Source organism: Aethalodelphis obliquidens, unplaced genomic scaffold (genome assembly GCF_003676395.1).
Source record: "Aethalodelphis obliquidens isolate GAN/ISIS:26980383/991018 unplaced genomic scaffold, ASM367639v1 scaffold19, whole genome shotgun sequence".
In the NCBI taxonomy this organism is placed as follows: domain Eukaryota; kingdom Metazoa; phylum Chordata; class Mammalia; order Artiodactyla; family Delphinidae; genus Aethalodelphis; species Aethalodelphis obliquidens.
Genome location: NW_020837963.1, coordinates 2,335,622 through 2,350,770, shown reverse-complemented (window position 1 = coordinate 2,350,770; position 15,149 = coordinate 2,335,622). Strand labels below are relative to the sequence as shown.

Here is a 15,149-nt window from a genome sequence, read left to right as displayed (position 1 = left end):
CAAGGCTGCCCTCTCTAAACTTCCCAACACTTAATGAGCTCTGCCTTCTCTGAGCTCTCCAGTATATACTGTCTTGTATTATTCTGAGACATTTCTTATCTGTTAGTCTTATCTCCCTCAACTAGATTGTAGGCTCCATGAAGAAAGAGCAGCTTAAGTGTTCCTCTGCACCTGCCTTCGAGGGAGTGTTTCCAGAAGTCTCTACAGTCAGATGGAGCCTGGTACTGTCACTTGTTGTGAACTTAGGAGAAGTTTAACTGTGTAAAGAACTCCAGTGACATGTTTAAAGCTGATACTCAGGAGACTGTGGTTGGCTGATACTAGGATAAGGTCACTCAAGTAAACACTTCTCCACCTGTCTATCCCAAGAACCCAAGACCCTCAGAGAGAGGAACTCACCTGTCCTGGCTCAAGACAAGGGCAGTTAAAGTTGACACCACTGTCCCCAGACCCCCAGCAATTGTCCACCAGGGATTCTGGATCAGGAGCCCTATGAAGATGATGAGCCCGCTGAGAGGGTTGTTGACAAACATCACCTGAGCGGCCCCCCTCAGAACCCAGTCTGTGAACTGGAAGGCCAGGGGCTTATCTGAAAGAGATAAGCAGAGTCATCAGCAGGGATCAGCCTGTGCTTCCCTGCTGGACCACTGGTTGGCGAGGCAACCAAGGCAGACAGGGATGCACTAGCCAGGACATTTTCCCTCATTCAGTCTGGCGCCCAGCCCGAATCTCTGCGTGGCCTGACAATCAGTCCACAGTGGTGTCAGTTTTGCCATACAGACTGAGGCACCATGCTGAGACCAATTTAACGCTATTCCAGCCATCGCCTTGGTTGGTAAGGAAGCCCCAGGAACATTCCAAGGGAAATTTATTGGTCCAAAGGAAGAGGTGGGGAGGGAAGGAAACTCTTTTTGTGTAGAGCTGTATGACTCAGTTGAGAGCTGGTATCTGAGCAGCAAAGAATACAGTCTGGAGAAAAAAAGGCTTGGAAAGAAATGATTTTAGCCCAGCTGTGAAATCAGCATTGAGTTATGTATTGACATTGAGAATTGACATGCATTCTGTCTCATTCTCTGGTTTGGTTTCCAGGACAATATATACAAGTGGGGGGCAAGCGGGAGAGGGTAGGTTAGGGATATTTGTTGCAACATTTAGTTTAGGGAAACTAGGAGAAGAATGATGTTAAAAGGGAAGAATCTGGAACATTGGGGAGGCTGAGGCCAATATTTTCTTGGCACATAGAAAATGACTGTGGAATAAGTGAAGGAATGGCCATTCAGTTTGTTTGAAAATGGCTTCTACGTTGCTAATGTGGTTGTCCTATATCTATTCCATGTAGGAGTGAAGAATTTGCAAAGAACTAAAATCAGTGGAATGCACTGAATTCTGAAACCATGGGAATTCAGGTAGTAGGATACATTACGGCCACCCAGAGCCAGCCCTGAGCTGGAGGACCTCAAATGTGGGGGCCCTGCCATTGGTGAGTGTGGGAGCAGCTTCCTCAGTCCAAGCCAGAGGGAGGGCTGGCTCTCTGGCCTGGCCTGGCTGCTTCTGCCCTGGGCATTGGCTTACCTTTCAGCCAGTTCCTGCATTCCTTCATCTCGCCTGTGAGGTAGCCCACAGCTTGAAAGAGGCTGATGCCCCCTTGGCCCAAAGAGCCCTGAGGGGCTGCCCCACTTTCTCTTCTTCTACCCTTTTCATTGGGTTTTTCAATCTTCACAATGTGGCTTTCTTCGCTGGATGACCGAAGATCCTTTAAGGAGAAGCCATGACAAAACATCAAATAATATAGCTTTTTGAGAGCAGGGGCATTTGGGAGTAGGGAAGATTGTCAGATTTTTTGATAAAGGTAGAGGATCATGAGACAAATAAATGTCCATTGTGCAATGTTGTCTAGAGTGCCCCACGCAGGCCTGCTCTTCCCAGGACTTCTACACGTTCCTCATAGTAGGGTTCTTAACTTTTTGTGCCATGGATCCCCTTTGGCAGTTTGGTAGGCCTGTGGGCTTCCTTCCAGAATGTTTGTAAATGAATAAAATAAATAAGATTGCAATGAAAACCAATTATATTGAAATGCAGTTATCACAGTATTAAAAAAAACCCCTGCTATGCATATAGGGGCAGCAGATCCAATACCAATTATAATTTTAAAGTATTGATGAGTTACTATGCGGGATAACAACTCAGGACAACTCTATAGGGCCATTCTAGCTCCAGAACTCACCGTAGGCTCACCTGAGGCCTTTATTGTGACTGCATCACAGCTCAACTTCTGCCTAATTCTGCTGCCTTTACTTCTCTACAAGTATTGACCCCAAGGATACACCCCAGTAAACTTCTTACATCCAACTCTCCATCTCAGAGTCAGCTTTCTGGGGGAACCCAATCATGTGACAATGACAAAAATCTCAGGTACTACTAATACGGCTGTTGTTCTTTGCTTATATTTATAATTGAAGTAAATGCTAAAGTTCATTGGAGGTTAGTGAAAACAAAGATAAATTAGTTTTTCCATCCAAGTTCATATCCCCGTCAATCTTGTCTATGGATGCCTGGGTCAGGACTCCTTGCTCTAAAACTGTGCTTTCCAATATAGTATCCATATGGCTCTTGGCACTTAAAATGTGGCTAATCTGAACTGAGATGTGCTTGAAGTGGGTTTTGAAGGTTTAGTATGAAAAAAGAATGTGTAAAAGATCTCAGTGATACGTTATATTGATTAAATATTAAAATAATAATATATGTATTTACATATATTAGGCTAAATAAAATATATTATTAAAATTAATTTCACCTGATTAATACAGATAGCCAAAAGGTACATAAAATATGCTCAACGTCACTAATTATAAGAGAAATGCAAATGAAAACTACAATGAGGTATCAACTCATACCAGTCAGAATGGCCATCATCAAAAAGTCTACAAACAATAAATGCTGGAGAGGGTGTCGAGAAAAGGGAGCCCTCCTACACTGTTGGTGGGAATGTAGATTGGTGCAGCCACTATGGAGAACAGCATGGAGGTTCCTGAAAAAACTAAAAATAGAGCTACCATATGATCCTTCAATCCCAATCCTAGGCATATATACGGGGAAAAACATAATTCAAAAAGATACATGCACCCCAATGTTCATTGCAGCACTATTTACAATAGCCAAGACATGGAAGCAACCTAAGTGTCCATCAACAGATGAATAGACAAAGAAGATGTGGTATATTTATACAATGGAATATTACTCAGCCATAAGAAAGAATGAAATAATGCCATTTGCAGCAACATGGATGGACCTTGAGATTATCATACTAGATGAGGTAAGTCAGTCAGAGAAAGACAAATATATGATATTGCTCATATGTGGAATCTAAAGAAAAAATAATGCAAAGGAACTTATATACAAAACAGAAATAGACTCATAGACTTAGAAAATAGACTTATGGTTACCAAGGCGGAAGTGGGGGGAGGGATGGTTAGTTTGGATTAACATATATACATTACTATGTATAAAATAGATAACCAACAAGGACCTACTATATAGCACAGAGAACTACACTCAATATTTTGTAATAACCTATAAGGGAAAAGAATCTGAAAAAGAACATATATATATATATAAAACTGAACAATAATATATATATAGTTATATATATAACAGAATCACTATGCTGTATATCTGAAACTAACACAACATTGTAAATCAACCATACTTCAATAAAAAATAAATTTCACCTGCTTCTTTTTCTTTTTACTTTTTAAAATGTAGTTAATATAAATTTAAACTTACATGTGTGGCTCATATTATGTTACTATTGTATACTGATGGTCTACAGCTTTCTCTAACCTCATTACTGCATCAAAACTTAAATGTCTTGAAGATGTCAGTAGAAGTGGTGAAGTGAGGACCTCCTCAAATTCTCTCCTCCATTAAGGCAATGAGAACATTGGAAAAAAATGTGCTGGAGGTGGTGGCTAACAGTTGAGGAAAACAAGAAGCTCATCAAAAAGCTTAAAAGGAAAAACTGGGGAATGAGATATCCAAAGGGGGCTTTAAAAGCCTTGGGCATATTGCTGTGAATCTAGAACACCTCATGCATGTGTAGGGCTTGCACATGCCCAGGACAGTATGTATGCTCAAGAAAGACCTGAGAATGCCCTAAGCTCTCACCTCTGGCTTAGTTTGAATCTCTATGAAAGCAGAAATTAAAGGCTAGGTGGAGTTGAAAACTGCCTAGGTGAGTGTTGAAGATGCCCCAACACACAGACAGCTCTCCTTGGCAAAGACTGAGAAGCTTACTGATCCCAGGCATTTAAGGAAATCTCTGGCCAATAATTAGCTAAACTTTAAGCTGACTGAGCAGAGATTTCAGTGGCTACAAATGACAAAAGAATAAAGACTTTCCAGAACTAGTCCAGAAAAGCCATTAAACAAACAAGCCAGCAATGACAAAACCTGGGGAGAGGGAAGAATCTGATTTTCAGAGTTGTCACATTATTTAAGACATCCAGTTTTTTAACAAACAATTATGAGACATGCAAAGAAACAAGAAAGTATGAGACAAGGGAAATAAAGCAATCAATAGGAACTGTCCCTGAGGAAGGCCAGACTTATTAAACAAAGATTTAAAATCACCTTAAAATATCATCAGGGAACAAAAGAAAACCATGTTTAAAAGCTAAAGGAGAGTATGAGAAATATGAGAACAATCTCACTAAATAGAGATTATCAATAAAGAGGAAATTATAAAAAAGAAACAAATAGAAATCCTGAAGTTGAAAGGTATAAAAATGGAAATGAAAAATTTGTTAGAGGAGCTCAACAGCAGCTTGGAGCACTTAGAAGAAAGAATCAGGGCTTCCCTGGTGGAGCAGTGGTTGAGAGTCCGCCTGCCGATGCAGGGGACACGGGTTCGTGCCCCGGTCCGGGAAGATCCCACATGCCACGGAGCAGCTGGGCCCGTGAGCCATGGCTGCTGAGCCTGCGCGTCCGGAGCCTGTGCTCCACAACGGGAGAGACTACAACAGTGAGAGGCCTGCGTACCGCAAAAAAAAACAACAAAAAAAACAACAAAAAAGAAAGAATCAGAAAACCTAAAGGCAAGTCAATTGAGATTATCCAATCTGAGGAACAGAAAGAAAACAGAAAGATGAAAGATGAACATAGCCTCAGAGACCTGTGGGACCCATCAAGTGTACCACCATATGCATAATGGGCATTCCAGAAGGGAAGGAGAGAGAAAGGGGCAGGAATATTGGACAACTTCCCAAATTTGATGAAAATCAGTAATAGACACATCAAAGTAGCTCAACAAACTTCCAGTAGGATAAACTCAAAGAGATCTTCACCTAGACATATCATAAACTATGAAAAGTCAAAGACAAGAGTAATTTTGTATAGACTCTTGAAAGCAGCAAGAGTGAATCAAGTCATTACATACAAGAAATCCTCAATAGAATTAACTCCCAATTTCAGAAACCATGGAAGTCTGAAGGCAGTGGAATGACATATTGAAAGTGCTGAAAGAAAGACTGTCAATCAAGAATTCTATATTCAGCAAAACAGATTTTTAAAAATGAAGGAGAAATTAACACATTCTGAGATAAATGAAAACTGAGAGAATTTATTGCTAGTAGACCTGCCTATGAGAAATATTAAAATGAGTCCTTCAGGCTGATATGAAAGGACATTAAGAAGGACACTAGTATCTCAAGAAGAAATAAAGAGCATTGGTAAAGGTAACTACATAGGTAAATACAATAGACAGTATAAATGTATTTTTGGTAATTCTCTTCTTCCCCTTCTGATGTAAAGACAACTTCATAAAATAATTGTAAGTCTGTGTTGGTGGGCATACAGTGTATAAAGATATAATTTGTATGACAGTAACAGCACAAAGGAGGTGGGGATAGAGCTACATAGGAACACAGCTTTTGGATAATATTGTAATTAAGTTGGTTTTAATCCAAGCTAGAATGTTATAAATTAAGATGTTTAGTTGTAATATCCAGGGCAACTACTCAGAAAATAACTAGAAACATATAGAAAACAATGACAGAAGAATTAAAATGATACACTAGAAAATATCTGTTTAAGACAAAAGATGGCATAGTGAAATAATAGAGAAACAGAAAAAAGACATAGAAAACAAATAGCAAAATGGCAGGCATAAATCCTACCTTATCAGTAACTAAATTAAATATAAATGGATTCACAATTCAATTAAAAGACAGAGATTGGCAGAACGGAATTTAAAAAGTTATACAACTATATCTTGTCTACAAGAGACACAATTTATATTCAAATATGTAAATAGATTGTAAGGATGGAAAAAGATAATATTGTGCAAACCGTTACCAAAAAAAAAAGCTGGAGTGACTATACTAAGATCAGCAAAATAAACCTTTTGCTAAGACAAAAATTGTTACTAGAGAGTAAGAAAAACAATTTTAATGATAAAAGGATCAATCTATGAAGAAGATATAAGAATTATAAACACTAACATGCCTAACAAAGCCCCAAAATACATGAAGCAGAAGTTGGCAGAATTGAAGGGAGGAAAAGTCAACTCAATAATAATAATTGGAGACTTCTATACTCCACTTGAAAAAATTGATAGAATAACTAGACAGAAGATCAAGGAAATAGAAGACTTGAACAACACTATAAACTAACTAGACCTAATACATATCTATAGAACACTTCACCCAGCAATAGCAGAATATATCTTTTATAGTGCACATGGAACCTTCTCCAATATAGACCATACTAGGCCATAAATAAGTGAAACATTTTTACTGATAAAAATATCAGTAAAGGGATTGAAATCATTCACAATATGTTCTCTGGTCACAATGGAGTGAAATCAGAAATCAAACATAGAAGGATATTTGGAAAATATGTGGAAATTAAACAACACACTCCTAAATAATCCATGGATCAGAGAGGAAATCAGAAGAGAAATTGGAAAATATTTCATTCATTGAGATGAATGAAAACAAAACCACAACACGCCAAAACTTATGGGATGCAGCTAAATCACTGAGTAGAGTGAAATTTGTAAATATAAATACCTATGTTAAAAAAGAAGAAATATCTCAACAACCTAACCTTTCACTTTAAGAAACTAGAAAAATAACAGCGAATTAAACCCAAAGCAAGTAGAAGGAAGGAAAAGTTGGTTCTTTGGAAAGATCAAAATTGACAAACTTTTAACTAGTTTTACAAAGAAAAAAAAGAGCAGATTGAAATAACTAGAATCAGAAATGAAAGAGGGTGCATTACTACGAACCTTAAAGAAAAAGAAAGGATTATAAGGAAGTGGATTATAAAGAAATTAATAATTGTATGCTAATAAATTAGATAACCTAGATGAACTGTATAAATTCTTAGAAAGCCACAAACTACCAAAACTGACTCAGGAAGAAATAGAAAATCTGAATTGACATATAACAAGGTAAAGCAACTGAATTAGTTAAAAACCAAACCAAACCAAACCAAAATTTCCCACAAAACCCCAAGTCCTGGTGGCTTCACTTGTGAATTGCACCAAATGTTTAAATAATTAATACCAATATCTTCTAAAGAGTAGAAGAGAAGGGAACACTTCTTAACACATTCTATGAGGCTGCTATTATCCTGATATCAAAACCAGACAAAGTAATCACAAGAAAGAAAACTATAGACCAATATGCTTTATGAATATAGATGCAAAAATCCTTAACAAAATACTAGCAAAACAAATCCAAGCAGGATATAAAAAAGATTATGACCAAAAGAGATTCTAAGAATTTGAGACTGTTTCAACCTATAAAAACTGTCAACAGATTGTTTAATAGAATAAAGAAAAAAACTCACATGATTATCTTGATAAACACAGAAAAAACATTTGAAAAATTAAGCAACATTTCCTGATAAAAAACAATCAACGGACTAGGAATAGAAAGGAAGTTCCTCAACCTAATAATAAAAACCCACAGCTAATATCAAACTTAATGGTGAAAGACTGGATGCTTTCTCTCTAAGATCAGGAACAAGAGAAAGATGTGTGCTCTTGTCACTACTATTCAACATTGTACTGGAAGTTCTAGCCAGAGGAATTAGGTAAGAAAAAAACAGAAAAAAGGGACCCATATTGGAAAGAAAGAATTTAAACTATCTCTATTTGAAGATGGAACATCCTTTTATATATAAAATCCTTAAGGAATCTACAAAAAACTATTAGAGATAATGAATGAGTTCAGCAAGTTTGCAGGATAGACAATCAATATACAAAACAAATTTATTTTTATACATTGGCAATGAACAATTGAAAAATAAGGTTAAGAAAACAATTCTATTTATGCAGCATGAAAAAGAATCAAATATTTTGGAATGAATTTAACAAAAGAGGTGCAAGACTGTACACTTAAAAACTACGAAACATCACTGAAAGAAATTAAAGACTCAATAAAAGGAAAGATAACCTATGTCCAAGGACTGAAAGACTTAGTATTGTTAAGATGACAATATTCTCCAAATTGATCTATAGATTTAACACAATCCCTATCAAAATGCCAGTTGCCTTTTTATTTTTTTTCAGAAATTGAAAGTTGCATCCTAAAATTCATATGGAAATTTAAGGATCTCAGAATAGATACAACAATCTTGGAAAAGAAGAACAAAGTTGGAGAACTCATACTTTCTGATTTCAAAACTTACTGCAAAGCTACAGTGATCAAGGTGGTGTGGTATTGCCATAAGGATAAACATATAAATCAGTTCAATAGAAATGAGAGTCCAGAAACAAACCCATACATTTATAGTCAATTGATTGTTGATAGGAATATCAAGACAATTCAGTGGAGGAAGGATAATCTTTTTAACAAATGATTCTGGGACAAGTGGACATCCACTTGGTAAAATATTAAAATTGGACCCCTACTTAATATCATATACAGAAGGGAACTCAAAATGGATAAAAGACTTACATGTAAGAGCTAAAACAATAAAACCCTTAGATTAAAACATTGGAGTAAATCTTTGTGACCTTGGATAAGAAAATGTTTTCTTGCATAAAGCAATCAAAGAAAAAATAGATAAATTGGACTTAATCAGAATGAAAAACTCTGCTTCTAGGACACTATCAAGAAAGTGAAAAGATAACCTACAGCGTGGGAGAAATTATTTGCAAATTATATATCTGGACAGGGTCTAATATCCAGAATATAAAAAGAATGATTACAACTCCACAATAAAAAGACCAATAACCCAATTTAAAAAATGGGCAGAAGGTGTGAAAAGACATTTTTCCAAAGAAGATATACAAGTGGCCAGTAAGAACATGAAAAGATGTTCGACATCATTTGCCATTAGGGAAATGCTAATCAAAATCACAATGAGATGCTATTTCACATTCACCTAGGCTGTAACAAAAAAGACAACAACACATTTTGGTGAGGAGGTGTAGTGGCACGATGTGCACATTGCTGGTGAGAATATACACTAATGCAGCCACTTTGGAAAAAGAGTTTGGCAGTTTGTTAAAATATTAAACATAGACTTACCATATGACCCAGAAATACCACTTCTAGGTATATACCCAAGAAAAATAGAAACGTGTCCACACAAAAACTTCTACACAGATGCTTGTAGTAGGATTACTACTTATACAGCCTCAAAGCAGAAACAACCCAAATGTCCATCAGCTGATGGATAAATAAAATACAGTATATTCATACAATGAAATATTATTTGGCCATAAAAAGGAATGATCTACTGAAAGAACCCAAAAACATTATGCTAAATGAATGAAACCAACCACAAAAGGCCACAAATTATATGATTCCATTTATATGAAATGTACAGAGTAGGCAAATCCATAGGGACAGAAAGTAGATTGGTGGTTGCCAGGGGTTGGGGGGAGGACGGAATGAGGACTGACTGCTAATGAGTATGGATTTTCTTTTTGAGGTGATAAAAATATTCTGGCATTAGATAATGATGATGTTTGCACAGCTTTGTAAATATGCTAAAAAACTGTAATGTATACTTGAAAGGCGTGAATTTTACGGTACCTGAATTACATCTCATTAAAAAAACCTAAGCAGTCTTGGGTTCTCTTCCACTGAATCTGTAGCTAGCCAGGCTGCCTTGGTGCTTCTGGGTCCAAGGAGTGCTGAAGGCCTGTGTTTGAATGAGGGCTTCCTTTTGGAGATAGTAAAGTAATTCAAGGGTGCAGGTGTAAGGGGAAAGATTTTGGGGACTGGTTGGAAGACTGGTATGTGTGTGTGTGCATTCTCTACTTGTCCTTAAAATCATGTCGCACACAGAGCCACATTTTCCATCTAAGGCCAAGTAGGGCTGCTTGTGGGTGTGAGCACGTATGGGGGGCAGAATCTCCCCAGCGGCGACACTTCCATGGCATTAGGTCACATGTGCTGGGAGGCAGCATCTTTCTACACTCTTTCTCCTACCATCCACCTAGGAAACACCCTGGGAGCGACGTTCCTCACCTTTTCTTCAGGCATTTCCAGGAGGGGCAGAGCCGGATGTGTATCCTGGGGGCTTGAGGGCCAGCTAGGGCTGGTAAACTCTGACTCATAGAGTTTGTGTCTGCTGGAAAGAGGCTCTGGCAGGAGAGGACTGCTGTGAATGTGAGTGTCAGACATCTCTTCCATGCGGCGGTCACTCATGGATCATGTGACTGGTGAAAGGAAAGGGAAAGAACAGGTGAGTCAGGATGGGGCCTCAGGGACTTGACCAAGGCTGGATGGAGGCCCCAGGAGGACTGAGGTCTGTCCTGACACAAGGGACCTACTCCTCCAGTCTCCAGAGGGGCCTGAAGCCATTCCTCAACCCACGTGACCTGTACCTTTCAAAATCCCCCCATTCTTCCAAGCCCAGAAGAAAGTCCATTTCTGCTGTGCAGATTTCCCTGACCACCCAGTTAGACTAGATCTCTTTTTTTTTTTCTGATCACTAAAATATTTTTTCTCTACCTTTCATATCGTCCATTGTACTCTCTTATTGTGGTAATTAGTTGTACATATATTTTCCCCTTGATACATACATGTGGATCTGGTTCTTCCAACCAAATGGAGGTCTAAGAGAGATTTGTTTTCTTAGTTGTTGTGCAGCTTATATTGCTGACAGTTGGCCTGCAGTGCCCCCTCTCTCCCCTCTGCCCTCAGTGCCCTTTCCAGCTCCTCCCCGCTTCCCTTCCCCAGGAGCAGTAAGCAGCTCTGGTATGATCTCTTGGAGGCTATGTGCACAGGTCCCTCCATGTGGGGCTCCTTTTCCTTTCGCCACTGGGCCAGGGCTTATGCCAGGACTTGGTTTTAAACAACCTCTGCCCAGCGTCCTTAGTTTCCAGTTTAGTCCGCCTGCCCCCTCGTAGTTCTGTACTTCTCCTCTTCCTGTCTCAGCCATTCTTCCTTGGCCTCTTCCAGCTCAGTTACGTCTTCCTTGACTTTGACTTTATTGCTTCTTTGGGAGGTGGTTTTGGATCTGCACACAGTCTCATTTCAGTATGAGCTAGAACTTTCCTCATTGGTCTGTGCTGCCATGGGTTAACCTTCCATCTACATACCTGTAACTCCCAAATCTAACGTTTCCAGCCCAGTTTTGAGCACTAGATTCATAGATTTAATTCTTTACTTCATACTTGCATGTGGATGTTCCAGAAGCAGCTTAAACTTAATACACTGAAACAACTCATAATGTTCCCTTCCCAATTCCTGTCCTCCTCCCTCAAAGGGGCCCATCCCAGGAAAAGTCTCCTCCCCCTTCCAAGCTGCTCCTTCAGACAACTCAGGAGTCAAACTTCATGCTCCCTTCTCTTCCACTCTCCAAATCCAGTAATTCTAAGATACACCTTGATGTACAGTATCACCACTTAGTTGTCATTACTTCTTGTCACTTCTCCAATAACTCTCAAATGATCACCTCTACCTCTTCTCAGATTTCTCCTCCAAGCCGTGCTCCACGGGCAGTCAGAGTTGTCATATTAACTCTCAAGACTACTCATGTCTGTTTCCTGATTAAATCCCTTCAGTGGCTACAGAGGGAAAGCCACTGGGCTCCACACTGGCCTCCTTCTAGCACTTTCTACCTCAGGGTCTCTGTAAACGCTGGTCCATCTGCCTGGAAGGCTTCTCCCTCATTCTTTACCTGGGTGACTCCTACTTTTCCCTTTGTGTCAATTATTACCTATCAGTGATGCGTTCCCTGATGGTCTCCTGTCACATGTCCTCATGGGACCCAGTATTTTTCCTTATACTGCTGTATCCCAGCTCCTAGCACAGAGCCTGGCACATAGTAGGTATTCGATAAATAAGTAGTTCAGTGAAGGAGAAGGAGGGAAGGAAGAAAAGGGGGAAGGAAGGGTGGAAAGCTATAGGTAACTGCTAGAGTGGGGGAACTTTACAAATCACTGTGGGTCTCAGGTGTTGAATGGTTTAAGAAGGTGTGGGCCTGCCCACCAGCTCTGCACTTTGAGGCAAAACTCTGCTGTGTCTAGCACTTGTTCTCATTCCCAGGAAGAGCTCATTTGAACCATGGATGATTTTTAGCATGGGTCAGCAAACATCATTCAGATCCAACCAACTCCTCTTTCTCGTTCTGCCATGGCTCTGAAAGAGGGCCTTTCCTCTATTCTGAGTTTGCAGGTGGCGTTTCAGTGAGTTTCAGACTGCCCTGGAGGGGGCACCCTGGAAAGGTTTAGGAGAGGGAAAGCCCGCAAGCCTGAGAATCTGTCCCTTCCCAATGCACTCTCTCCCTCTGGTGGCCAAGAGGTGATACAGCATCCCGGCCTGTTGGTACGATTCCTTCCAAGTCACCTAGTTGAAAACGTGAGGGGCAGTGAGATATCTAGACACACGATCTGCATGACACTATATATCTGAATGAACTAGAAATGTTCTGGAAAAATCGTGTATTAAATTCAGTGGCTGTGAATTACATTAAAAATCCAGTTGAAAAATAAGTTTTTTCCCCAAACATATTTCATTGAATCTAAGATGTTATCAACTGTAAGATGTATCATTGTTTCATATATAACCAAGAAAGAAGAAAATGCTGGCAATTAAAATTGCAGGTTGCACCCTGATTTAAGAAATGTTAAAATATGAGAAAGATGTATATTATATAATCAAGGAAACATGATAAAAATCATAGTGATGCGGCTCAGGAATACAGGAGTAGGAATTGTTTTCTAACTACGGGACTTCAAACATTTATATATTTTTTTGATGAAAAATGTGTGTGTATATTATGAGCCCTTTAAGAACAGGGCCTGTTACCTTGTTGATTTCTGTATTTGCATTGCTCAGCAGAAAGCCTGACACATAATAAACCCTCAATATATGTTTAATGATTATGGAAAGAATGAATGATTGCACAACGGAAGTACTCTCCAGAGTGTCTCCAAAAAGGCTCCATCTTCTCTTCCTTTGAGTCCCTCCTGTATGCAGATAATATTCCCAATTACCGATGGAGAAATCAAGGCCCAGGAAAGCAAAGCAAGAGTTGTTTCTCACGTGGATTAACTCTCTGCACTTTCTGAAGCAAACTTGGTGCCTTGTGACGGCTACAGGGAGCAGAGACCCAGAGAAGACACCAGCTTGCTGCAGAGTCAAGATTAGACCCAGTTTCCCACCCTGGGCTCCTTCTATTACTCCAACTGCCTTGCAGGGCACAGCTGGGGGAGGCGGGGGGAGGCAGGCAGCCCTCCAGCCTGGGGCCAGGCCCTCAGCCCAGTGTCCTATTTCATAAGCCCACAACGTGATTGCATCTCCTCTGGGGAACACAGCGTTCCTTTGCCATGGGAATGTTTATCCTGTTCAAATGGGGGAATTTTGGCTTTGGGGTAGGGGCGAGACGTGCAGCAAAAATGGCCTTGTAAAGAGAAGGTCACTGTTTGGAAAGAGCAAAGGCCGTGGAAGCTGAGATGCCCAGCTTCACTCTTTTCTCTGCCAGGAGTTGCTGCATGGGCCTCTGTCTCTCCCTCTTTAACGGGTTCTTAGGACAGTGAAACTGCTGACTTGGTTCTTGGCACACAGTAGGTGCTCAGTGATTTTTATTTTCCTCCCTTCGTGTTCTCCCAAATTGAAGGGAAAGATGGCTAAAGCAACCAGATGAGGTGCAAACTGGCTGGTCTGAAGCAGAATGCCTTTCAAAAGTTTCCATAAGGCGTCGGCCACTTGTTAAAACTGGACAGTGAAATCGCTGCCCGAGCCACGTCCCGTCAGAAGGCGGCAGCCCTCAGAGCCCATTCCCAGTTCAGTTCTGAGCCAGTCCATGAAACCTGCTTCCAAGAACACATAATTATCTGCTTGGCGTGAGAACGCTCTCCTTGGCTGCCCGCACCTCCTCTTCTCCCTCAGAAATGTGGACAGAAATGGTTGTTTGGATCAGCCTCCTATCTCTCCAAAAAGCCAGGCCTCAAGGTTCCGCAAGGAGGCTCCCCAGATAGACTGGGCCCTCCTTCCTCTTTGTAAGAAGCTCCCTGTTGAATACCTACTGTGTGCCCTTAGGCTATCCCAGGGGGCACGGAGCTGCTGCTCTGGAGGTAGAAAAGCAGGGAGAGAGGCAGCAGACTGCCTCTCTTGCACTGTGACTCTTGCACTGTAAAACAAATCCCAGCCACCACATGGGTCAAAGACAAGGTCAGAGCACCTCCGGGTGGTCAGGAAGGTACCGTAGTGATGACAGGGCCAGGCTGTGGGCAGAATCAGGGTGGATGATGGACAGCACCACACATGACGCAGAATCAAGCCTGAGGGGGCCGTGGAGGGAAAGTGGGGCAGGGTGGGGGGGATGCAGGGACTGCTGTCGAAGCACAGGGCAGTTCCCCAACCTCCCTGCCTCAGGGAGACCAGCCCAGGCTTTCCTGTTAGGGCTTGGCTGAGCAGGCAAGAGGCAGGCGAGCACTCCAGCCAAGGAAATGCCTGAAAAAATACACACCTGTTTTGTGCCAGGAAATCCCAGTTGTGGGCCTGCTGGAGCCGGAGTCAGCCAGCAGCCAAGGCGAAGCTGGGTGTTAGAAGCCAGACTGTGAGTTCTCAGTCCATATACTTGGACCCCATTTCACCTCCCAACATCAGAAAGTGTGGCTTCCACTCTACTGTACTAATTTTGAAATTCTTCTTCTAGCTCTTTTCTCTAAAAGACTGTTT

At 40.6% G+C, this 15,149-nt stretch overlaps 1 protein-coding gene across 1 annotated transcript in view; it reads right to left on the bottom strand.

Annotated features, from left to right (window-relative positions):
* The window catches only part of SLC14A2 (solute carrier family 14 member 2), a 55,616-nt gene extending 44,949 nt beyond the window's left edge, over nt 1-10,667 (bottom strand). The window contains exons 1-3 of the mRNA XM_027118851.1: nt 10,488-10,667; nt 1,573-1,753; nt 400-589 (exon numbers count right to left, since the gene is read on the bottom strand). Of these exons, the coding sequence (XP_026974652.1) occupies nt 400-589; nt 1,573-1,753; nt 10,488-10,667 (551 nt within the window). The remainder of the gene's footprint in view (nt 1-399; nt 590-1,572; nt 1,754-10,487) is intronic.
* Between the last annotated feature and the right edge of the window lie 4,482 nt (nt 10,668-15,149).